Below are 25121 nucleotides of genomic sequence, written 5' to 3'. Positions count from 1 at the left end.
ATGCCAAGAGGCTCTGTTAATGACTTGCATTGGAAAAATGTGCTGAGAGGAAATAGCGAAGTGCAGTCTATGACGCGGATCACGTGACGACGCGTCACATGACCGCTGCGTCACTACAAGCGCGTGTCCGCCCGGCAGAGACGAGCAGCTGGGTTCAGTGTGACAACAGAGGACACGATGAACGCGCTGTGAGTGGGTTTAAATCTGTGTTTCTCCTTATCGTTTCTCCTGGACACACACACACACACACACACACACACCCACTCGGGGAGGGGAGATAGGCAAGTCTTTTAACGTGACCGCTAACGTAGCGCACGTTGTGTGTTCCCACCGTGTGCGGTGACCTAGATTAGTATCTGCTGCTAACACGGCAGGTGAAAGAAAGTGTTCACATCTGTTTGTTGTTCAACTGTTCTTCTACGCGTGTCTGAGGAACTCGAGCTGCTCGTCGTCTAACTGAGACTCTGTTTCCTCAGAAGTAACTCAGTGAAATGAGGATGTGTTTTGAACATTTCCGGGCTACGTGTGTGTGTTCGTGTGAAACCTTTCATATGTAACTGTTTTGTCTCTGTTCCCAACAGACTGACCCTGTGCGCCCCCTTGTTGTTCAGCTCGTTGGTCTGGAGTGGATTTCTCGAATACGACCAAGATGTCTTGTGAGCAAACTGAAAACATCTACATCCTCATCTCCATCTTCTTTGATTTGTTTATAGATATTCTGTCTTGACGGGCCAAAAGTGCAATGTAATAGTTGTAAAAGTAATGATAATAATGATGATGATAATAATAATAATACTCTGTATTTGTTACAAAGTGCTTTACAAAGCAAAGCCTGTAGCAATGAAAAGTGCTCTATAAATGAAATCTATTATTATTATTATTATTATTATTATTATTATTATGTTTGTACAGAGCTTCAGTTGTGGAATCACAGCAAAGTAATGATCTGCTGTGAGTTCAACAGGTTGGTCAGCAACTGTATCTAATCAGAGGACAAAAGGACAGTTGTGTCACTGTCGGGGTCTGAGTGAAAGATCATCAAATGTTTTTTCTTCTTCTTCTTCTTTCATCAGGATACCAGAGGACTGGACTCATGTTGGTCGGGTGCGTCCTACGGAGGAGCTGGAGCTGACCTTTGCCCTGAAGCAGCAAAATGTTCAGCTGCTTGAGGAAAAACTCAGACTGGTGTCAGACCCCGACTTGCCTCAGTATGGTAGGGCAACTTTAAGCGAGCCTCTAAGTCTGTCCTTCATGATATGCAGCACATCACATGAATATGAACTGGCATTAACTAATGAGACAACCGCCTCCTCTCAACCATAACATCTTTCTGTATTGCACCCTGAGTTACAGCGGCCTGCTTTGTCCTCCACAGGTAAACATCTCACCCTGGAGGAAGTCTCCTCCCTCGTGCGTCCGTCTGAAGTGACCCACAAGGTGGTGCGTCACTGGCTGAAGAGTCATGGGATTACAAACTGCGTGACCGTTCGCACTCAGGACTTTTTGCAATGCACAATGACTGCAGAGTAAGCTTTTTTTTTTTGTTCAGGCAAATTTTTTCTGCTTACCTAACAGTAAGTTTCACTTGCTCTTGACACAGTTGCAACACAAAAAAGTCACATTCTCTGCTTCTGCACCTTCTGTGTGTAAATCATGCAGAGGCCGTGCTCTTCTGTTAGAGATAGTTCCTCTTTCTCTGGTTAGTGGTTGAAATCAAACTGACTTTATGCTGCAGGCTTCAGCAATTCATAAATCTAGGTTGAGCTGATCGGATTGAAATAAAAATGCCTTATCCAAAACCCCAACCAATCGGTGCACTGTAACCTGCACCTGTCGGACGGTGCTAGCCGTCAACCACACGGTATCCACGTTCCAATACATATTGTGCTTCATCATCGATTTGAATCTAAATGGGACCGTAATTTGCTAAATGAACATCATGCTGTATTGAAGAAGTCTTGAAACTAGAGATTGAGACCAGAAAGTCCTCCAGAAATTGTTACCGACGTTATAAAGTCAAGTGAGAAGAAGTCATTTTCTCATAGATTTTACAGGAACTGACTTCTTTTTGCAGCTAGCGAAGTCGTCCTCTGCTGGTCAATTGATATTATACAGGTTTCAGGCACTGATGCATTGGCTTCACTCTCCGGACCCGATGACTAGTACATTTCCATATGCAGTCAATGTTCGGGTCAGAGGGAGAAACCTCAAAAGCGTGGGAAAGATGGAACACTGGTCACACAGCTGCCAGTCGCTCCTCTAACTGGATTTGATGGACCACAAGAATTTACTATCTTCTCAACACATCAACTTTATTCTCGAGATACAAAATAAATAATTCTTTTTTCAGAAGTGGCCCTAATACTTTTCTGTAGGATTGAATTTGCTTTGGAGTTTATGTTCAGGATGTTGGTGAGGGTGTGTGATCGTGTTTGTTTGGCTTGTGTGTTGAGGGTTGCAGAGACGTTGCTTCCAGGAAGCAGGTTCCACCGTTACATCAGAGAAGGACAATCTCTCGTGAGGTCTTCAGCTCCCTACTCTGTTCACGACGATATTCTCCAGCACCTGGACTTTGGTGAGCGTAATTTCTGTGACTGTAAAATGTTTGCCATCTAGATTATTTTGTTTTTTTAGACCAGGATGTGTTATTATTAATGGCTTACATCACTGGATGGTGATTTTTTTTTTCTTTCCACAGTTGGAGGACTTCATCGCCTTCCTCCCAAAGGGCAAGGCCTGAGTAAAAAGCCGAAGCAGTGGACAGAGGGGGTTCACCTGGGAGTGACCCCTGCCATCTTGAGGGGCCGTTATAACCTAACAGCAGCCGATGTGGGAAAGGCTCAGAACAACAGCCAGGCTGTAGCTCAGGTATGACCCACTCATCGTCTGCTCTTCATACAACACTTTGTGTGTAAGTAGTAGCATTAGTTCACAACAAAACACTCACAACATGTTGTGGTACTCTCTCACTTGAGTTGTATCTGTTTCCTCTGTTAGTTCTTGGAGCAATATTATCACCCTGCAGACCTGGCTGAGTTCATGAGCATGTTTGGTGGGAGCTTCCAGCATCTGTCTCAGGTGGATCGAGTGGTGGGCACCCAGGGGGGAGGAAAGGCTGGCATTGAGGCCAGTCTTGATGTAGAGTACATCATGAGCACAGGGGCAAACATCTCCACTTGGGTCTTCACCAACCCAGGTTTGTAGGAAAGGAGGGGGCTTTATCTTTCTGTGTGTGTGCGCCTGTGTCTGTCTCATATTTCCTCATCCACCTCCCTCAGGCCGTCATGAGACTCAAGAGCCTTTTCTGCAGTGGCTGGTTCTGCTCAGCAACATGTCTGACCTGCCCTGGGTTCACACAATCAGCTACGGGGATGATGAAGACAGCCTGTCTACTGCCTACATGATGCGCATCAACACAGAGTTCATGAAGGCTGGCGTCAGGGGAATCTCTTTGCTCTTTGCTTCTGGTCAGTAATGTGGTGGACTGCACACAGGGGCATTGGAGAACATTCAATGTGTATTTGACTGTCAACAAAGCCTTCATTTGTCCACAAGTCCAGGACTGTTACCTTTTTTTGAAAAGTAACAATCACTTTTCATCACTCCTGTAACAGTAGCTATGGCCTCTCTTGTTTCTGGTTTAGTTTTTAATCCATTTGGTTTGATCAGGTACAAACAAGTTCATTGGTACTGGACACTGTACCACTGTGTGGGGAACTGTCTAATGGCCAGAGAGAGGAGAGGATAACATGGGCTGGCCTTGGTCTATCTGACGACGTGTCAACAGACTGTTGCTTAGTCATTATATCACTATCTCATCTCATTATCTCACACCGATGACGGCATCAGAAAAAACTTGTTTACACGTGACCTTTTTGCATAACTAACAACAGTACTGGAAGCCAGGTGTCATTGAGATAATGCTGCCTGATTACCTGTTACATCATTTTGTAATTTCTGTGATCTTGTTCCATGTTCAGGAGACAGTGGTGCTGGCTGTAGACATTTGGGTAAAGAACAAAACTCCTTCAGGCCCAGTTTCCCAGCCTCAAGGTAGAACACTGCCTAAGATTGGACCTGCTCTGCATGCTTTATATTTATATTACATCTACAAATCGTATAATATGACATTTTAGCCTGTAATAGGAACCAAGCATCAAATGTTTTACATTTTGTTTCTTGTTGTCAGCCCATATGTGACTACAGTGGGAGGAACCTCATTCAAGAACCCATTTAAGGTCACATATGAAGTCACAGATTACATCAGCGGAGGAGGCTTCAGCAATGTCTTCAAGATGCCTGACTACCAGGTAATAATATGATTAGATTATCATCATCCTCTTATAATGCTTTGTCTTTGCGGATCGTGCCATTTGTGTTGGGCATTTGTGTTGCCACAGGTCAGTGCAGTGCAGGGGTATCTGAAGACCGTCGCAGCAACCCTTCCTCCCCACTCATACTTCAACACCAGCGGCAGGGCCTATCCAGACATGGCTGCCCTGTCTGATAATTACTGGGTGGTCATCAACAGGGTGCCTGTCCCCTGGGTGTCTGGGACCTCGGTAAAAGCATAGCAAACTTGATTACACTTGATGTGATTAACAGAGATTTGACAGCGAAAGACACTAAATTGGTGCGGCCATAACAAAAAATAACTTTCATCACATTTCTCATGTCTTGATCACTCCTCCAGGCGTCGACCCCTGTGGTCGGAGGCATGCTGTCTCTCATCAACGATCAGCGGCTGCTGAAGGGCCTGCCTGCCCTGGGCTTCCTCAACCCTCGCCTCTACAAGCTCAAGGGACAGGCCTTATTTGATGTGTGTAAAGTTATTGCTGTAGTACAGGACATATTTTACATAAAAAAAAAACATCAATCAATATCTATGTCTGTCCATGTGCAATTCTGTTTACATTGTATATATTATTGCTATTTTTATACTTCCTTGTCTTTGTATTGCCTGTGAAGTTATTTCCTTTTTTTCCTGATGTTTTTTTATTTATACTATCCCCTGCTTCTGTAACTCTGCAAATTTCCCCGTTGTGGGTCCAATAATGGATTGTCTTACCGTTCAGTGAGGCATTTGCACATTTTCATGGTCTGGTTCCTAAATGCTATGCTTTCTTATCTTCAGGTGACTGAAGGGTGTCACCTGGGCTGCCTGGATGAGCAGGTTCAGGGGAAAGGTTTCTGTGCTGCACCATCGTGGGACCCTGTTACAGGCTGGGGGACTCCAAACTACCCTGCACTGCTGGCTGCCCTGCTAGTTAAGTGAATGCCTGCAGGTACTATACACACATCCAGACTCTTGACCGGGTGCCTGATGCCACAGAATGCAGGGTGTAATGGAGGGAAACGATGCCTATCACTCTGGATTCATTCCTCTTTTTTTTTCTTCATTTTTCTAGAATCATCACCACTTCTTCTCCTGTATCTGTATATTTGTTTTCTCAAACAGGCTTAAAAACTTTGTCTTGGACATTTTTAGTTCAGGGATGATGGTAGCTTGGGATTTTTAATGGTTCACTGCAGTTTCCTATTTCTGCTCTTGAGTGCATTTCAACTGACCCAGATTTCTCTGTGAATCTCTGAAACAAACCTACAGGCAGGTGGTTGTTCACACGTATGCTTTGAATTCATACTACTAGATACACAGCATATGGGAAATTTGGGTCTACTGCGTGCTATGCATAAAACCTAAATAAATAAACAGGATAATACTGAAATACACATCAGTCACATTTTAGATACTTTTAAGATTTAGACAATTTTGTATGTTGGATGTCAATCAAATCTACATAACGGATGCAATGATTTCTCCAGATCAAGGACTTTTGCATATAATTGGACACAGGTTTGGTTTTCAATTATTACTGAGACGGCCATAATATGTAATAATTGTTTTGCCATATTACTCTGCAGGGATATGCTAGGTTCAAATAGCATTGATTAAATAGGTCTGTGGGGTTATGCTAGGTTCAAATGTCATTTATTAAATGGATCTGCATGCAATTCTAAACATGTCACTTGTATTTGCAACGTGACAGGGACATAACATTTATAAGACATTTTTCAAACTTGATTTTACTTTGGGTTGTTGTGGTTTGCTACAAACTAACTCAACTGCACTGTAGTATGTGGGTTAAAATGACTCAGCAGTTCTACCCACCATTATTATTGCACTGTTTTTTAAAATCTTTAAGTCATGTAAATCCTCAAATCAGATTTTAATCAGTATTCGATGTGCAAGACTACCTGTTCTGTTATTTTTGAATTAGTTGAAGATGGATTTTTAGTTATAAATGTCAGTTGATGGCTCAGGAACATCCCGAGTCAGGTGCGTGTGTCAGCTGCTCTGGATGCTGCAGTTTTTCTACCAGATGCAAGAAAAAAAATCTCTGAACAGACAACATTGAAAGGAAACCTTTTAATTCAAAATGCAAGTTTTATGCACATCTTATGTTCCCTCCAGTTTCTATGTTATCTGGTGTGTCTAACGTCAGGCAGAAAGAATGATTTGGTGTTCAAATTCATTGAGGCGTTGTTCCAGCTGTGATGTGTCACTTTGAAGCTGCTAAATTCATATTGTAAAATGTGATAAACATAAAATCAACTGTGTATTTGCAGTACACTGAAGAAATAAAGATTCCAGAACTTTGTTTCACATCCTTGTTTGTTTATCATTTCCATTTCCAAAAGAGGAAATGCAAAGGGGACCTCAAATACTGATGACACACTTTCGACATTTGGCTGACATTATTTTAAATTCTTAGCGTATAAACATAATATAAAGCATTTCTGAATAAGAACATGTCCCCACGTTCTGGTATCACTACCACAGGGGCTGGAGCTGACTTAAGTATCTTTATTTTACTGTCTTTGGAGCCACTCCCTCCCTGGGTATGTCTTTAAATGGCATTATTACTTGAGTTGTGACGGAACAAATGACACTTTGTATGGGTAGTGCAAGGGGGAAAAAACATTTTTAATCAGTGAGCACTATTGAAAATTACATGGTTATTATCTACACATTATGACAATGCCTTGTACAAAATGAAAATATGCAAAGATCACCCATCCGCCCTTGAAACACACTCGCATAATGGGAAAAGGGGAAGGTAAAACAAACCAGGACAACCTTACTACATACAATACCACAGAGCTCGTGTCAAACAGTGTACAATATGCACACTCGGGGAGAAGTACAAAATTGAAAAGGTGTCATTGCTGAGGATCGATGCAAATTTGACATATTGCAAAAATCTTTTAACTGGCTGTGTTAAAGTATAAATACGTTTTTTTTAGGTGCAGATCCATGAATAAACATCTTCACAAGAAGAAACCGTAAATTGTTCCATCCAGGTAGGGCCAAAGTTGGGTAGGAGGCCTGAGGGAGTCGGGATTCTCAAAAGTTCCTTGTTCAAACCCTCCATGTGTATATCAAAAAGTTTGAGAAAGGGTCATTTCTCTGTTGAAACCTCGATCTAGGGATGATACAAAGGGGACTTCTTATCTCACAACAAAGCAGGCCACGGGACATTAGTTTGTCAAGGAGCAGAGACACAGGTCAGATCCTTCGGTGAACGCGCTCAGGGCTGATTCACTGGTTGTTCTTGGCTTTGGCATGTGTGAGGATGTGAGACTTCAGGTTGGTTGACTGGGCAAATTTTTTGTTGCAGCCATCGAAAGGGCAAACATACGGGCGATCTCCAGTGTGAATGCGCACGTGTGTGCGCAAGTTAAAGTCCAGAGAGAACCGCTTGCCACAGCCCTCAAATGTGCACTGGAGACAAGAAAGACGGAGTCAACACTGCTGCATGTCTGGTAACTGGTATAATTTTTACATGGTTACTTTTTGGTATTTAAGATGGCAAAACTAGGTTGGCATAATAGCATACATTAAATACCCTCACCTGGAAAGGTTTCTCTCCTGTGTGTACAAGTTGATGCCTCTTGAGTTTCGAACTCTCCACAAAGGCTTTGCCACATTCTGCACAGACGTGCACGCGAGGCCCGTGGGTATGCAAGTGCTTCCTCATCGCCGAGTTGTCCCTGAACATCTTGGTACATCCCTGAGAGGAAGAGAAACCACATGAAGCTGATCACCCGGGATGTGTTCACTCAACAGTGTGATCATTATAAGCATTGAATGATGACATGTTCCTTCACAGTTAAATGAATACCTTCATTATGTCAAGAAGGCAACGTCAATAATAAACGCATGCAACCGAGTAAGCTGCCTCTTTATGCATTTTAAATTCATTTTGACTAACACTATATACTGATGTTATAAACAACACTGCACTCACTTTGTGTGGACAAGCTATCGTCCTGGGTGCATCGTCTTCTTTTACTTTTCTTGGCTTCATTCTGCAAAAGAAGTTAAACTGGTCACATTAACCATTTGCTGATGATGGTTGACACAACTGCCCATATTCCTAAACCACAAAAACATTGTGTAATGGGCTATTGATCTTATGTTCAATACTGAATTTCACATGAAGAAAGCGGAGTTTGAAATATTGCAACATGCAGGTTTAACTGTATGAATTTCATTACTTTTGTACCAGAGTTTTTTAATAATGCTCCCTTAAACTGGTTCATGTGAAAGAAACTTCTCTTTTTGAAAACTGCTTCATGAATATTTATTTTATAGCATCATTAAGCCTCGAAAACACAATCATCTGTTTGACCACTTACCGTGCAAACTCTGCCAGCTGTTTGGGGTCCGACAGGTCGATGCCTGGGATGCCTCCTGGAGGAAGCTTCTTCCCCGTCATATACTCGGAGTAATCCGGGGGCGAGTTTTCTCCTATGATCTGCTCTTCGTGGTCTATGTCCTTCTTGTCGTCTGAATGAGAGGAGACAGGTCGGTATCAGGGCGTGTGGAAAGAACCGATTAAAGCCATTTAGAGCTGAACCCGTTTATCACATTTCACCTTATACAGTTACTAATTTACTACTAATAAACAAAAGACAGTATCAAGTTTTGGCTGGAGCAGTCAGTTTTGTGGTACAACAACATTGTTAATTTGAAATAAATTTTAGTTTAACACCAAACACCTGATGCATAGGTAGTTTAAAAAAACATTATGTATACATAACATGATCGGGACAGGGAGTTTTTTATTATGTGTAGAAGGAAAATGGCTTAACAGTATGATTCACAACTTTTTAAATATTAAAAGGGGGAAGTATTTAATATTTACTCATGCACCTTTAATGAGCATTAACCTTCCATTACTACGGAAACATCAACGCTGCCATGTTTACATACACGCCTACTTCCTCAAGTACTCAACGATATGATCTACGAAATCCAGAACGGACAATGTCAATAAAGTCGATCAGTCGATATTACTTCTAATAAAAATGTCACATGCCAACTGCATGGTCCTTTTTTTATAGCCACACGTACAAAAAAAATACTTTGTGTATACTTCGACTAAATTTGATAATGTTTTACACAGGCATTAACAATAAAGGGAATAACTATGTTTGGACACAGGATCCACTCCGCTTGTGTTTATTCTACTTAAGTAAGAGCTTGCGGTGCGTTCAAAGGCTCGGAGGTGTAAAGTATGAGGGTTCCTGAAGGCACCGCCTCCGACCGCTGCGGTTCAAGAGAACTGCGCCACAGCGGCCTAGCGGAGCTGCGCTCGCTCCCCCTCTCGACGCCATCTTCGTCGGTCAAATAAACGCCATTTTTTCGGGCCGCCATACTTTCTAGACCGGGGAAATATGGCGGCGCCCATCAACACATAAAACATGGCTTCCCATAAAAACAAAAACATTCCAAATGGGGTTTCAGTGACACAGAGTAGGGAAATTTGTTGCCACTTCGGCGGAGGACAGGGCCCCGGCCGGGCCCCGTCACACGGCACACACGCAGCGAACAAAGCGAAGGGCCAGCTTGCAGGAATTCACTCCGGACTCTGAACTTACCCGATGCCCACATAGTGACTGAAAACTCCCCCTCCAACGTCTTTATCTGGACCTGCTTCTGTTCCCACTTGCGGCCCATCTCTCCCCCGCTCAGGTAGCTCTTTTTGCCCGCTTTCTTCCCGCTGCCAGCCTTCCTCATGCGACCCGACGACGAGCTTCTCCCGGCGACAGTAACCAGAGTCTGCTCGATATAGTCCTCCTCCGCGGCGGGCACCGGGATGAGGATCTGGTCCTCGTACCCGTCATCCGTGTGCAGTTCAGAGTCGTCCTCTCCCACCACTTCTTCTCTCGTTTGCACCAAAATCACCTCCTGGTGCGAGTGGAGAGAGTTGGGATCGTCCGTGTCAAGCGGCTGTAAGGCGATCATGGGCTGGTGTTCCCCGTCATCTCCAACTACTGTTGTCTCGATTGTCTCTACTTCGATTTCATGTAGTTCCACTATTTCGGCTGGCATCTCCGACCCGTCCGCCTCTATGTACAGGGTGTCCCCCGATGCCATGCTGTTTCTTTTTGTATTTCCTCCAACTTAAGTGCAGTTTCTCTCCAGTGTGTCTTTCCCTCCTGTCGACTCTCTGCCTGCCTCCTCCCTCTCCGTCAACAACTCCACTCAAGTGTACTCTCGTCGCCACAATGCTCTAGTTATGAAGTCTCGCGTGATTTGGACCAAAGTCCTGTTATTGAAGTGTGTAATTCAAAGATTACATGCAGCATAAGGAAATGGGTAATACATGTAAAGGCATGTGTTATTGATTATTAATGGGGGAATAGAAAAAAAGGCTTTTGGTCATATTAATCATAGTATTAATGCTTCAAAGTAACATGTCTGAAAACAAACCTATGAGTCTTGAACACTCCACCTTCTTTATCATTTAGTACAATGAATGTGTAATTGCAATTTAAGGTTGTATATCATTTTTGTAAAACAATTGTTGTTTAAAATAAAATCTGCTTTGATAATTTCTCATATCAAGTAAAATCTTCAAAAACAAACTGGAACCGGCAACTTTGCCTGAAAAATGAAATTGATCTTCTTCTTACTACTTAAAAAAAGATGTATATCAACTTCTCAAGACCAACTTCTCAGGTTTAGAAAATGAAAATCACTCAACGTCTTCCTCTATATGCAGAAACACCATCATCTGTGAATGTAAATGGTTGTCTATATTGGACATTATAGTTCTGCCATAGTGTCACTTAATTTCACTGTCATTTAACACATTCAAATTTTTCATTTAGATAAAATGCATAAAGAACGCAAACATTTTCTTCTGGGATGCTGGTAGACAACCTCATGATTTAAGGGTCTTATTCATAAACACATTGTTGAAAAATATATATTTTTTCAACCGTCCTTTGTTAAATTTCCTCGAAATATTAATGAACAGAGGTAGTTGCTCGTCAGAGAACGTAGAGATGCTGCGGGAGAGAACACACACCTGCGGGTTGCATACATATCAGCAGGTGCACCGCCTTGGCCCCGCCCCCTCTGCTCGAGGGGGCGGGGCCTGTTGTCGCACCTCTGCAGAGTGGGTGTGCCCCGATACTGTGAGGGTTCGATGACACAACGCCACAGAACACGTCGCCGACGCGCAGAGAAGCAGAGTCATGGGGAAGACAGGTGGCAGAGGCGACTTTGAATGGGTCTACAATGATCAGCCGCACACCTCGAGAAGAAGAGAAATACTGGGTAAGAAACCAAACACCGCACAGAAACCAGCCGAGTTACGTTTCTGGTTAGTTCGTGCAATTAAGATGAAGAATCTTTTTTTTTTTTTTCTCTCATTATAAAAACGCAGCCGGTTAAACCTGTTTACTAGCCGTTTGTTTGACGAGCCCTCCGTCCACGCAGACACTCGTATATTACCACCTGCGATAACACACGCGTCAGTGGAACTTTCACGACGTGCTGGGTTTTTACAAGTCGAAATATGAGCAGTGCGATATTGCAGATTTTTAAGGTGAAGTTTAAAAAAGTGTGAAGTGAATTGATTTGCAAACCAGAGCAGATGGATGCCAAAGGTTAAAGTGCAGTATGATTGCCGTTAATGCATTAATACATTCATGACGTTTTGTAAGCAAAGGTCTCCTCCTCCTAGAAATAGGGACTGTATAGATCAGTAGCAATGACAGGAGCCGACCTTAGTCACTCACAGAGCAAAAGGTGTGTTCAAGTGTACATACTCAAATAGCTATGACAAAACGTGTGTAATTTATTCAATGATATAGTTTTACTTGCAAATTTCACAGAAGCCATGAACCTGCTGCCTTTTTTTTTCGTGAGCCAGTCTGCCCCCCTGTCTTCCTGTTCTCTGACTTGTGTTGATGGCAGGTGCAGTTGACAATGCCTCTTGGCTTCACTAGGTAACAAGACACATAACCTGCTCATGAAAAAACACAGACACAATGCTATGCATGAAGTGATAACTGAGGCTTTGTTAGAGTCAGGGGGATCTGGGAGGATCACTGAGATAATAACCTTTTTTTTCACGAGCACGCCTTGAACCTCATCTGCTGTCATCAGGTTGTTAAAGTGGATGTTCCTTATTTTTCAAGGATATAAACTCTGTAAACCTTTCGATCCGGTAATTCGTTTTAAAACGCTTAAGCCTAACAAGCACTAAACTTCCATCCATCCATCGTCTACCGCTTTATGCATTTAAGGGTCGCGGGGGGTCGCTGGAGCCAATCCCAGCTAACATTGGGCGAGAGGCACTAAACTTGTTTATGTATATTTGATCTTGGCTTTGTCCAGCGGCCGCATGGTTGCTCTGGCGTGAAAGACGCGTACAGAAGGTGATGGGTTGTTTGACGCCACTGAGTTTTGAATTATTAAAGTGTTTGAATTATCCCGTGCCCCGGGCCTCGCCCCTCAGGCGCGTGAATGTCAGAGGTCACTGTTGTGCATCAATACCGTTCACGTCGTCATGTGGGATGTTCTGATTGACAAGCGTTTGTGTGAATTGAATGGCTCGCTGCGTGGCTGTAGGTGTCGGCTTGACTTTCATTTCATAAACTTTACGTTATTCAGCTCATTCAACAGACATGAACAGGAAAAGTTATTGACAATTGTCATGCTGCATGATGATTGATCATTTTAGCAGACCTTTAGCTCTAAACAGTGCATCATTTAATCGTCACTTTGACTCGCAGGGTACAGTTGAATCTCAGTAAGGTACAGTGAATAAGATGACTTGGTGAATCCAGTGATGGCTTCACGTGTTCTGCTCTGTCTCTTTAAGCAGTTTATACAATTCATTTTATTGATTTAACTTCCGCCCAATGTGTGGGCTACAACACCAACGCCGGAGAAAGTACACCCTATAAACACGGCTACAAAGCGACAAATGAAATCAAATATTACTGCTGAGGGGGAAAAAAAAAGAATGTACTTAAAACTATGATGGCACAGCAGGTTGATAAGTTATGTTAAATAACTGTTAGGGGCAGCTTTAGGGATTTTCTGTTTGCAAAACCTTTACTGAATAAAGGAGGTTTATACACAAGGCAGTAAAGTTATAGAATCCAGGCTCTGGTGTCTCTAAACATTTAGTTGCCAAGGTGAGGCCAATTTGCATAGGGGTGTTTATACAAGTGAGCTGAAAGCAAAGAAGCAGGCCATATTTGCATCACTTAATAGCAAATGGCTATCTTTCCTCAGCTTTATGGCCAGTGTCATAAATCCCAACCTGTTGGGCAGATGATATCATAAAAGTCCAAACTGAGCTCTATCTTTGAGTATTTGTAAACCAGCCCCTCGTACCCCCACCCCCGGTTCCATGTCCCTCTGCAAAACAACACCTCTGCCAATTAAAATGAGACTTCTGTCAGCAGGCTCTTCCCAGGAGAAGGGCTGGTACCTCACAGCATGCTTGATTGAGTTCTTTTGGACACAGTATCGACAGTGATGTGTACCGTTATATCAACTGTTTCAAAATAACAGTCAATTAGTCGTGGTAAACAACTTTCTCTATCTTTCTACATTTAAAACATGACACATGACATCTTTCTCTCTTTTCAACTCTATATCGTTTCTTTTTTTACTGAACCTTTAATCCTTTATTGCTTCTGACTACAATCTTTCTTTTCTACTATCGCTACATCTCTGGCCACATCCCATTTTCATGTCTCCTTCTACCTCCCTCTCTCCACAGCCAAATATCCAGAGATCAAGTCTCTGATGGGTCCTGACCCCCAGCTGAAGTGGGTGGTGTCCGGCATGGTCCTAACCCAGCTCCTGGCCTGCTACCTGGTCCACAACCTCCCCTGGAAGTGGATCTTCTTCTGGGCTTATGCCTTTGGAGGCTGCATTAACCACTCCCTGACTCTAGCTATTCATGACATCTCTCACAATGTGGCCTTTGGCAACAAGCTGGCGAAGTGGAACCGCTGGTTTGCCATGTGGGCCAACCTGCCCATCGGGCTTCCCTACTCCGCCTCTTTCAAGAAGTATCACATCGACCACCATCGGTATCTGGGAGGTGACCAGCTGGATGTCGACATCCCCACCGACCTTGAGGGATGGTTCTTCTGCACCCCAGCCAGGAAGGTCGTGTGGCTCTTCCTCCAGCCGCTTTTTTATGCCCTGCGCCCACTGGTGGTCAATCCCAAACCAGTGGGTCAGCTGGAGATCCAGAACGCAGTAGTCCAGCTCACGGCAGATTTAATTATCTATTATCTATGGGGGCTGAAGCCCATTGTTTACCTCATTGCAGGGTCGATCCTTTGTATGGGACTGCATCCTATCTCTGGACATTTCATCGCTGAGCATTACATGTTCCTGAAGGGACACGAGACATATTCTTACTATGGATCTCTGAACATGATCACCTTCAATGTGGGGTATCACATGGAGCACCATGACTTCCCCAGCATACCTGGCAGTAAACTACCTCAGGTGAGACTAAACCCCTCCCCCTCGGAGACTATTATTAGTCCAGTGTTAAGAGAATGAGAACAGTTACAACACTTGCATCTCCTCCAGGCGTAGGCAGATAAGACAAGCCTCTCCTTTCTTTCAGGGTCTAAACAAAAAGGTATCAGCAAATGCCATCAAATGCAGGTTTTGTAACTGATTAACTGCTGCCTCTCTAGCACCACTCGAGCAAGAACTGCTTTATTGACACAACTGAACCTCTGACGAAACTAATCCTGTCAGCTATTTTTGTTCTTAATAGAGAGAATATTGTTGTCTTTGTCGTCAAACTACACTTAGAATACTTAAAATATTTGTACCTGCTGCTGTTTTGACCGTAAGTAATGGGATCAGTGAGTAGATATTGAGCAATGCTTTGTCTTGCTCCTATTCAACAAAGCAGTGATTTTCTTGGTGAAATAAGTTGTCCTGTCAAATTAGTCCAACACTTTCCATCTGCAATTCAGACATCAGATATATATTTTTAAATTTGCATTCTTATTCTTTGTAAGCTCTCCTTCTCACTAATGTTTATTTATGTATTTGGTTGTTGTTGTTGTTGTTGTTGGCAGGTCAAGAAAATTGCAGCAGAGTTTTATGACTCCTTGCCTCAACACACTTCCTGGATCTGGGTACTATGGGACTTTGTGTTCGATGACAGCATTGGCCCCTACGCCAGAATCAAACGGGAATACAAGCTGAGCAAACAGGAATAGATCTGTGACTGACTATACTTCTCATCAAACAGGAATGTGGATTTCAGTTGTTAAAAATCTACGGACCACTATTAAATGTCATAGTCTCTAGTTTGTTTGTTTTGTAGTGTGTACACTGTATGTACTCAAAGGATTTTCTGGGTATTCACATCTTGAATTAGTCCCGTTCTTGAGTTATTGTATTCCAAAAAGTCAGCTAAATGGTTTTCTTACCCTGTTATTTATTCATACTTTTATCCGTGCTATAAGCAGTTGACCAGTTGTCCTGACAATGATGAGAATTACATTTTCTTATACCCAGAAGATACTGAGAAAAGCAAAATGATGATAGTAGCATAAGTGTGATGAAAGGCGTATAATATAGTATTGAATATAAACATTCTCATTTCTTTGAAGACAAAGGTCACATGCATTCTCAAGTGGTTGTACAGAGTTGTCACTATCTCTGTAATTCCTCGTCAGGCCTCTTTAAGAATTTCTCAATGTGATAACCTAACACACATTTACTTCCGTCGTGCAGAACGGTGCTGAAGTGAAAAATGAGCATTGAAACTTACCTTTCAGTAAGAAGAGTCGTTTTTTCAGTGACGCCCCCATTCTGCTTGTTAGCAGCTCCATCATGCTGTAAACGATTTGATTATATCTACAGGGAACGGACAGAATCACAGAAACAACATACAAGTGCAAAAAAAGAGCAGTTTTTTAAAAAAGATTCTAAATAAATGATGTTTAAATGTTTGGTGTTTTCAGAGCTGTTGAATGAACTTAATGGTATCGTATCAGGCTGTAGTCTTGAACTATAACAAAATCTGTGCTGCTGAGGCTCTTCTTCACTTTCACTCTTTGATTTTGCACTTTTTATATTTTTTCTTAGTTTCAAGACAACCATATTAAATCATGGTGTTGCACCAGCATTTTCGACTGATTTAACAGCAATTTAGGCAGCAACACTAGTCTTTGTATATATACCATGAATATCAAAGGCAACACAAGAAAACCTTTTTCAGGGGCACAGAAAGGCCATGCTGACTGAATCGACGATGAAGCCAGAACAAAATATGCAATCATAAGTGATGAGGTTAAAGGAAAAATCCCCCTGAAATCAGTAAACAGCTTCTTGCTTAAGCAAGAAGGGGTGATCACTCAATTAAAGTCTCTTAACAACATCACAGACTACAACAAATCGCCTCTTCTGACTTATGAATTAAAGCTTCGGCGAATTCGAATTTACTGCATAGCTCTTGTACTTTACGATGTTTCTTGTCCATCCAATGTAACTTTATCAGCGTGTTGTGATTGAAATCATGATCTGAAGTTTCTATTGAAATGCCATTGTACATTATATAAAAGCAGTGAAAGATCTTTATGAGAAGATATCACTATAAAGAATGTGTTTGTGGTAGATTTGTCTGTTGTTGGTAATCAGATGTGACCTTTTCTTTCATCTCAACATTATTAAAATATGCCCAGGTGAAAACCATTTAACCTCATAACATCAATCTGGTTAAAAATAAGGCAATGTAACTATATAGCATATGCACATAGTGGTATCAACAATGCTCACCTACACGAAACAATTAATTTGTGTTACAAAACACCAAGCAACTAAATCTGCATATCACAAACACAATAACTGTCCATATATGATGGACGTGATATTTCATGCTAACACCACACTACAGATCATAGCAAAGCCCAGACTCCTCAGATTCCCATGGTGTTTCTTAACACCCTACAACAAACCGTCAACGGACAAGTAGCTGAAGAAGAGCAAAAAAAAGTTTGTATCAAACAGCGACATACATGAATTGTCTTGGCTTCGACGTTTTGTAAATTTTACTTGTGCTTTGATCAATAAATCCACTTCCGCTAGCTAGCACAAAGGCTACTCGTCACCTTTAGCTGTTAAACGGCCTGTTTCACCACTGTTTGACTTCAGCGGAGGGATTCTAATGGGAAAAGGCTTTGACCGTTCAAATTCCTCACAGTTCGTTCACTTCCTCAAAGTTAGCGAATGGGATTTGGAGGCGGTCCGTCGATTCTCCTGTGGCTCTGATGGTTCGATAGACGTGTCAGTCATTCAGATTGACCAATGGGCTGCTGAGCTGTAAGCCCTGCCTATGTAACATGTTGCAGCCAGCTCCAACGTTATTTCGCTGTACTACAACGTTTTGAGAGACAGATGAGCAGCCGTCTTTGATAAAACAGTTATATCAGATGAAGGGGATTGGCTTCATCTGCATTATTATAAGGGGAAAATAAACTCTGAATTTATTTATGTTGAGTTCTCTCCGACCCAGTAACATCTTCTATACTGCGTTTTACACCTCTGCTGAAATTTCACACGTTACCTTCATATAAATACCAAGATTATTAATATAGCACAAGTGAACACAGACACAGAGCAGGATATTGTGTGGACACGTCTATTGTTTTCTGTTTGAATGAATTTACTTCCAGCTTTTCAAATCAGAACGTAGTTGAGAGCGGACAGTGGATAGAATGCATCAACCGATATTCCAACGACATCCTTCCCTTAAAGAAACATTAAGCTACCGTCACATAGGCCTAACAGTCACTTTCTGCACATTCTTATCTAGGTAAGATTTTGCATATTGCCAGAGCACTCCCTTTTATTGTTTTCACATTGCTACCATTATCAAGTTCAACATCTCATACATAGAAAGGGGAATCTTCATGGAAACAAACCACTATAATAAATGTACCACCCTTTGTATTATTATCATTTTTTTTTACTTTTTTGTCAAACCAAATGAAAAAAAAACCAATTAATAGAGAATGGACGTTTCATGCATACTTGGTAGGTTCACAAAGCATAGGATGACTAATAGATACCCTAGTACTACACTGTTTTATATCTAGGTAAAACCAGGTGGCACATTTACAGTTATCAGCCTGTTTTGTGAACGATCCCCCAAGTTTCAATGATCTCACACATCTGGATGAGCAGATAGAAACAAGTTCCTCAGTCACACTGGAGTCGTAGAACCAGAGTACGTTATTTGATTATATTGCAGGAGATTTTTTTCGCTTATTTGTTATGCTTTGAATGAAGGAGTTCATTTAAGTGGCTAATTGTAGTTCAAACATTAACATGTTTCCCAATTATCTCTGGAGAGGAAAGGTTAGACACACAACACCAGTATGAACAAGGTCATAAAAAAACCTGTTGTTATTATTATTATTTTTTATATGCCAGTTGAGGGCAGGCGAGTCTGCAGCACCATTCTGCCCATATTGTGCTTGTCATCGTCAAATCATCAGGGATTAACTGAACAAAAAAAACAAACCATAGAAAATATAAAAGGCTGACATAAATGGTGTGCAAGATTCCGTTCTCCTTCTATAATATCATTAAAATACTCATTGTCATCAACAGCATCATCATTATCACCACAGTTTTTTTAAATAATAAAACAGTAAAAACTTAGAAAACAAAAATATTTTCTTTTTTAAGACTTAGGACTGAACAGAGAACAAAGAGTCGCAACACTGGGCTGAGTCTATAGTAGGTGCACAGAGAGGAACACAACACCAAACTCGGCACAAATGTTCGCCCATCCTTCAGTTCATCTTTTAGTTTATTTTTCCATCCTCTGTTGAGTTCATCAGTACTATAATCAATCTTTATCAACACACGTCTTCTGTCCTTCTTTCCTATCAATCCCTTCGCTTTCATCTCTGTGTCTCCTTCCATTTTTCGCTGTCCAGCAGACTCAAATGTTGGCACAACATCTCTGCAACTTGCATCATGGCATCGCGAGGTCACAGAAACATTGAGAGAACATTCCTTGGTCCTCTTGTCTGTGCGTCCGCATGTCCATCCTCCTCTCGCTCTCCTCCTACTGTTGCTCAGATGAGATTAGGACGTACTGATTCTGCCGATTTCTTGTCTGATGGCTGCGAGACAGGAACACAGCGTTTAAGAGGAGGCGGCTTTCTGCAGCAAAAACAGGCTTTGCTCTCATATCAATGATGTCAATTAACAAAAAGGATTATGTTTTTATTTCATTCTATGTATTTAATTTTATATTTTATTTCATGCGAGTGTGTGGAACAGATGAAAGATTAAACACACTGTGCTACAGGGTACTCTACAAGTATTGCGTTGCTTACCGTTAATGATTTCATCTTTCACCTTATGCAACTCGCGTACAACTTCATCCAAAATTTCCTGCAAAACACAGACATGCTTGTGACTAACTTTTCAACAGCACAGGGCGTGTAAAATCATTTAAGTCTCCAAAGCGCAAAATCCATTAAAAACATTTATGTTTTGTATGTTCCACACAGTGGAGAACAATACCAACCTGTTTCATCCTGTCAAACTCTGTGTCTGATTCACTAGTGCTGCCAATGGGTCTCACTCTGCAACACACAAAGAGTATTATTTAGTGTAATACTGCACTGTTGTTAAATGTAACCACAGTTTTGAATCTTCTTTTTAAATCAATATTCCCTTTCTGTTACACGTCTTAGTGACTGTGGAGCAAGGGGGGAGATTCATTCTGAAATCCCCATGGTTAATGGCAGATGTTCCCTATCCGTTTCATATGGAAGGCCTTGCTCCCTTCACTCCTCCTCCTCCTCCTCCTCCTCTTATCTGCAGACCTGGACACCAGTGAAGACTTTTCTGCAGAGTTGGATCGCTCCCATGGCTTCTTCACCGCATCTAGAGAGGAGGGAGAGACCAAACGACATGTAGGGAAACAACTCGGAGACAGTGGGCTACAATGCAGAGCAGAATATATCTCAAGATGTATGGTTTATTATGAATCTGGTGTGTCATAAATTTATAGGGGGGGGGGGATTGTTCTGTACCTGTTGAGTTCTGACCAGGTCCCCGACCACCGGAGTCATCCTGCAGGAAAGTGGGGAAAAAAAGTATGATTATATAGTTGTCAACCTGCTTTGCTGTAAGTTCACCAAACAAGTTAAATTTCAAAGGACACCTTAAAGGAAACATTCAACATTCTTGGAAATACACTTAATTTCTTGCAAAGAGACAAGAACATCTCATGTTTACACTTTTAATATAAAGCCGCGACCACCAAACCACCCAGTTTAGACACTGTTATCTTAGCACATAGACTGGAACCAGCAGGAACCAAGAAACACATTAGGATTTGTTTTTGTAATCTGTATTAAACACGACCACCCCCCTAAAACCACTACTTGTCATTAGCTATCCACGGGTCCAGTCTGTATGCTAAGCTTAGCGTCTCCTGGCTCCAGCCTCATATTTTACAGAAAACATGAGAATGGTATCAATCTTTTCATCTTGTTCTCGGAAGTAAATTAAATGAGTGTCCCCCCCGAAATCTAGAACTATTACATTATGGTAGAAAACATAAGGTCATTAAGACATACACCTTCGGTGTTATGAGTGACCCAATACACTCAGGCTTCAGCCTCCAACAGTATTTGACGGTCAGAAAATATAATTTTTCGTATTGATTTATTTTTGATATAATGATGTGGTATAACTTAACCACTTGCACAACTGCATTGCAAATCCATTGACCAGAAATGGAAAAAAAAAAGAAAAAACTTACTTCATCAGGTTTCTCTGAAGCTTTCCGTCTGTGAGAGGGAAGAATGATCAGCAAACAGTGAGACACACATGAAGATAATTCATTAACTTGTACTCAAAGGTTCTGACCAGGATAAGATATTGGAAATATTAACACAGTCGCTTATGAGGAGTGGCTGACAGAGAAGGCATTTCTTTGTGTTCGCCTGCAAGATTAAAGGAAAGGTGTGTTTTTGCGTGTGTGTGTGTGTGTGTGTATGTGTGTAGCTGTTTTACCTGCGAGCTAGTAAGGCATTCATCTCCTGCATGAGTCCCTCCCCACCTCCACCACTGCCACCACTAGACCGGTTGGAGTCACTTTTGCCTCCAGACCCCGGCGGACTGCTTTCATCCTGAGGACATTATAAAACACTTTCAGCTCATTGCTGTGGGAGTTTCTGGATGGAGAGAACTCTTATTTTTCCCCATAAAATGCACCATAAAAAAAATCGTGGCATCAGAGAAGACAGAAAGAAGAATTAAACACACAAAGAAGGACTGGAGATACAACTCCCAAGGTTAAAGCAGGGAGACTCACCCTGTGTACTTTACGTAGTTTGGCTCCAGCCAATGCCGCAGCCAGTCCTGAGGGTTGGACCCCAGGCGGTCCCCCAGGAGGCCCTCCACCAGTGGGCAGTGGAGGGGGCATGGGTGGGGGCACTGCCATTGGGGGGGGTGGACCCGGTGGTGGTGGTGGTGGTGCTGGAGGGCCAGCAATGGGCGCTGGAACTGCAGCTGGAGGGGGCGCCACAGAAAGCATAGCTGGGTGACCTGCAGAGACAGGGGGGGCTGGGAGGGGCAGAATTACAGATCAGTTAATAACCAAATCAGTTCACTGACTTTTTTTCCCCGCGTTTGGAAGATTGATTGAGTATTCACCGAGAGAAATTTATTGTCTGGTAAATTGTCTGGTAAACAGTTGGAGAACTGGTAACAGTTTTTAGATTTCATACTTTAGTGGCCGTCACTGGTTCCATTTTTACCAAATAGAGACTTACAACTCATTTTACAGTTTCATATATTAATTATGTATATTATATATGGGAAAAGTGACAGTAGATCCAAAGAAAAACTAAAAACATTCCTTGAATGCACCATCGGTTGGAGCCATCAAAACAGCCACTTCTTGCAACTGCATTAACAAAATGTTGAATTTGATCAATTAAAGCGTGTTTTAACGAAGGCTGTCTGGAGGTAAATGACAAATTATACCTTTAAAAATGTGCATTCAGAAGACCTATTTTTTAATTGTCTCTGTGCAACAACTCATTAGATTTGAAATGAAACAGTAACTGAGATTAAAGAGCTGACTTTAAGATTTAATTTGATGTTGTTTACATCCATTTTTTTTTACAAAATCCTAAATCCTGGAATGATTTATTTTTTTGATATTTGGAATGTGGACATGTTATCATAACTAAAAGAAAGTCATTATACTTTAAATGGTTCGCAGTTTCTTTCTGGGTCAAGTCCACAGACACTTCAGTCTGGTGTTTTTACAAATGAAACAGACAGTGAGCTGGAATAACCGCAGCTGACTGACTTGGCAGGTCTAAAATATTGAACTACTGGGCCATAACATCTCCATATAATCTTAAAATATAATGTAAATATTATTTTAACAATGTCTGAATTCCATTTAGCTACTTCACCTTCAGGGTCCTTGTATTGTGCAGGCTCACTGTCACACAGTCATTTCTTACCGTTTGGCCTCAAGAGAACTGAGCCATCGTAAATTCAACGTTATTATTAACATGTGCTTTCCTACCCCGTCGTCAAAGGCCTATTGTCCTGCTACGTCGTGCTAAAATTTCAGAACTTTGAGTAAAAGGCTGAACTGTTCAATGACTTTTCATTTGATTTATAGGCTCCATACACACAAGTGTTTCTAATTAGTCTGGCCTGGTTTTAGACTTTCATAAGGCAGAAGTTGGTTGGATCTATGATAAAAGACATAAATAATAACAACAAAGTTGTCTCACCCTATAGGTCTCACTCTACACGTGTAACAGGGTGGGTCAAGCAGAGTATGTTCACACAGTCATGCTCCTGAGAAGAGATTTAAACCCTGTGTGTGTGTGTGTGTGTGTGTGTGTGTGTGTGTGTGAGAGTCGCGGCTTTTAATGGCTGATCTACTGATCTATGTATGACACGCGCCTCTTTATGTTCTGTTATAATCAAATAGGGTGACACACACACACACACACACACACACACACACACACACACACACACACACACACACACACACACACACACACACACACACACACACACACACACACACACACACACACACACACACACACACACACACACACACACACACACACACACACACACACACACACACACACCATGTGTAACATCCCTTTGCTGAGAGACTTCCTCCTCCTCCTAATACTTACTGCTGAAGGCCACGGGGGCCAGCTGGGGGATGGGGGAGGGGGTCTTCTTGGGCGAGCCCCCGTCAGATATTGCAGTGTAAGACGGGGGCGAGGAGGAGGAGGAAGTGGTGGTAAGGGGCTGGGCCTGCTGGTGGTACACCTGCTGCTGTTGTTGTTGTGGTTGTTGCTGATACTGCTGAGGGTGGAAGGTGGATGGGTACTGGGGCTGGTGGCTGGGGGCGGGGCCGGGGACTGTGTGACCTATCAGCGGAGGAAGGGGCACGGCCTCGCAGAGCTGCGGGGTGAGTGGCAGATGCTGAGAATGAGGAGTGTATTGGTCGTCTGCCTGGCCGTTGGAGAGAGGGTGGGGCTGGTGCTGGGGGTACTGGTGAGGGCCGGTCATGGCGCCCTGATCAAGAGGTGGGGGCTTCATCCTAGTGCTCACGGGTGGGAGGGGGTGAGCCACCGGGATGACGGGCTGTGGGGGCAAACTCTGCTTCACAGGCATGGCCATCATGACTGGGGGAGAAGAGGAGGGGGGCAACTGAGCGTACATTTGCTGCAAATGAGAGGCAGACCAGGTGCCGTGTTTAGGGGGGAGGATGATGTCTTGTTGCTGCAGTTGCTGTTGGAGGTGTAGGTGGCGGGCTGCTGTGGGAGGAGACAGGGGGATCTGACGGACCTGTCGGCCCATGGTGGTCACTCCTGCCTGGACTGGGGAAAAAGCTGAAGCGAGCGAGGTGGAGAGCTGGGAGGAGAGCTGGGCCTTGTCCCTAGCTGCCCCTGCCTCTCTCTCCTGAGAAGGAGAGGAGGCAGAGGAGGGAGGAGAGGAGGAGGCCACGCGGACGTAGGAGGGTGGCAGTGTGCTACATCTGTACTGTCTGTACTCAGGAGGAGTGTCTGGGTGGGTGGGAGGAGTGGAGACTTTATATTGGAGAGTGGAAACGACTGTGACGGGCAGAGAGAGAAAGACAGAGAGAGAGGAGAGAGAAAGAGAGAGGACGAGGAGATGCAGACGAAGAGGAGGACGAAGGAGGGCAACAAACAAAGGAAAACAGAAAAGAGAAAAACGTGAGAAGAATGAAAAGCAACCAACTTATCAACCAAGCAAGTAAAGATGAGAAAATCAGGAGCAATCCAAAAAACAGAAGCCAATAGCAAATAAGAAAGAATCAAAAATATTATAAAAAAGAACAAGCAGCAGAATGCAACATGACTGAGCCATGATCAGAAAGCATATGGCATTTCCCCCCCAACAGTAGCTGGAAGAAAGAGATGGCAGTACAGCATGTTGCAGGGACGAGGCAGGGGGGGAGGGGGTACTGATATCGCCACTGACAGCAGGGACAAAGGAGGATGTTTAAGTCTGTGTGTGTATTTAAGCGGCAGACTTGAACATTTACGTGTGCATGGATAAAAGAGCATAGAGGCGTACAGACTGGGGGGTAGCGGTTGAAACTAAGACAGGAAACACTAAGACGTACAACACTGGGGAAGCCTGTTCACCTCTCGGAACCAACTGTATCAGGGTTTGGAATCTCTGGTATTTATAAATGATAAAATCATCT

General features: G+C 42.7%; 4 protein-coding genes across 9 annotated transcripts in view; 2 read left to right on the top strand and 2 right to left on the bottom strand.

The window, feature by feature from the left end:
- Positions 1–73: 73 nt before the first annotated feature.
- tpp1 (tripeptidyl peptidase I) lies at positions 74–6664 on the top strand. Of its 2 annotated transcripts, XM_035611376.1 has the most exons (14): positions 74–188; positions 582–656; positions 1074–1213; positions 1376–1526; positions 2454–2575; positions 2699–2868; positions 2998–3196; positions 3279–3467; positions 3981–4053; positions 4190–4310; positions 4401–4562; positions 4694–4819; positions 5135–5285; positions 5409–6664. In XM_035611376.1, the coding sequence occupies exons 1-13, from the start codon at positions 178–180 to the stop codon at positions 5273–5275; spliced, it is 1680 nt and encodes a 559-aa protein (XP_035467269.1). In that variant the 5' UTR covers positions 74–177; the 3' UTR covers positions 5276–5285; positions 5409–6664. The 2 variants fall into 2 exon arrangements, with proteins under 2 accessions (XP_035467269.1, XP_035467268.1); XM_035611375.1 differs by having other exon boundaries at positions 5135–6664.
- Positions 6665–6957: 293 nt separating this feature from the next.
- Positions 6958–10565, bottom strand: yy1a (YY1 transcription factor a). Its single transcript, XM_035611377.2, has 5 exons — positions 9946–10565; positions 8701–8851; positions 8310–8370; positions 7914–8072; positions 6958–7783 (listed from the first exon to the last, which is right to left on the bottom strand). The coding sequence occupies exons 1-5, from the start codon at positions 10442–10444 to the stop codon at positions 7601–7603; spliced, it is 1053 nt and encodes a 350-aa protein (XP_035467270.1). The 5' UTR covers positions 10445–10565; the 3' UTR covers positions 6958–7600.
- A 114-nt stretch (positions 10566–10679) lies between these two features.
- On the top strand, positions 10680–16975 carry degs2 (delta(4)-desaturase, sphingolipid 2). Its single transcript, XM_035611378.2, has 3 exons — positions 10680–11632; positions 14097–14839; positions 15430–16975. The coding sequence occupies exons 1-3, from the start codon at positions 11551–11553 to the stop codon at positions 15571–15573; spliced, it is 969 nt and encodes a 322-aa protein (XP_035467271.1). The 5' UTR covers positions 10680–11550; the 3' UTR covers positions 15574–16975.
- Positions 16976–18002: 1027 nt separating this feature from the next.
- Positions 18003–25121, bottom strand: part of evla (Enah/Vasp-like a) — a 32231-nt gene continuing 25112 nt past the window's right edge. For 3 of the 5 annotated variants that reach the window (XM_047337545.1, XM_047337544.1, XM_047337547.1), the window contains 9 exons: positions 23575–24501; positions 21705–21955; positions 21404–21519; positions 21150–21177; positions 20416–20455; positions 20206–20266; positions 19905–19962; positions 19711–19768; positions 18003–19534 (listed from right to left, as the gene is read on the bottom strand). In XM_047337545.1, coding sequence (XP_047193501.1) covers positions 19437–19534; positions 19711–19768; positions 19905–19962; positions 20206–20266; positions 20416–20455; positions 21150–21177; positions 21404–21519; positions 21705–21955; positions 23575–24501 — 1637 coding nt within the window. In that variant the 3' untranslated portion in view covers positions 18003–19436. The remainder of the gene's footprint in view (positions 19535–19710; positions 19769–19904; positions 19963–20205; positions 20267–20415; positions 20456–21149; positions 21178–21403; positions 21520–21704; positions 21956–23574; positions 24502–25121) is intronic. The other 2 variants (XM_035611374.2, XM_047337548.1) reach the window with 2 other exon arrangements.

The sequence above is a fragment of the Scophthalmus maximus genome, chromosome 15, assembly GCF_022379125.1.
Source record: "Scophthalmus maximus strain ysfricsl-2021 chromosome 15, ASM2237912v1, whole genome shotgun sequence".
NCBI classification, from domain to species: domain Eukaryota; kingdom Metazoa; phylum Chordata; class Actinopteri; order Pleuronectiformes; family Scophthalmidae; genus Scophthalmus; species Scophthalmus maximus.
The sequence above is the reverse complement of the archived record's forward strand: the minus strand, read 5'-3'. Positions and strand labels throughout refer to the sequence as shown.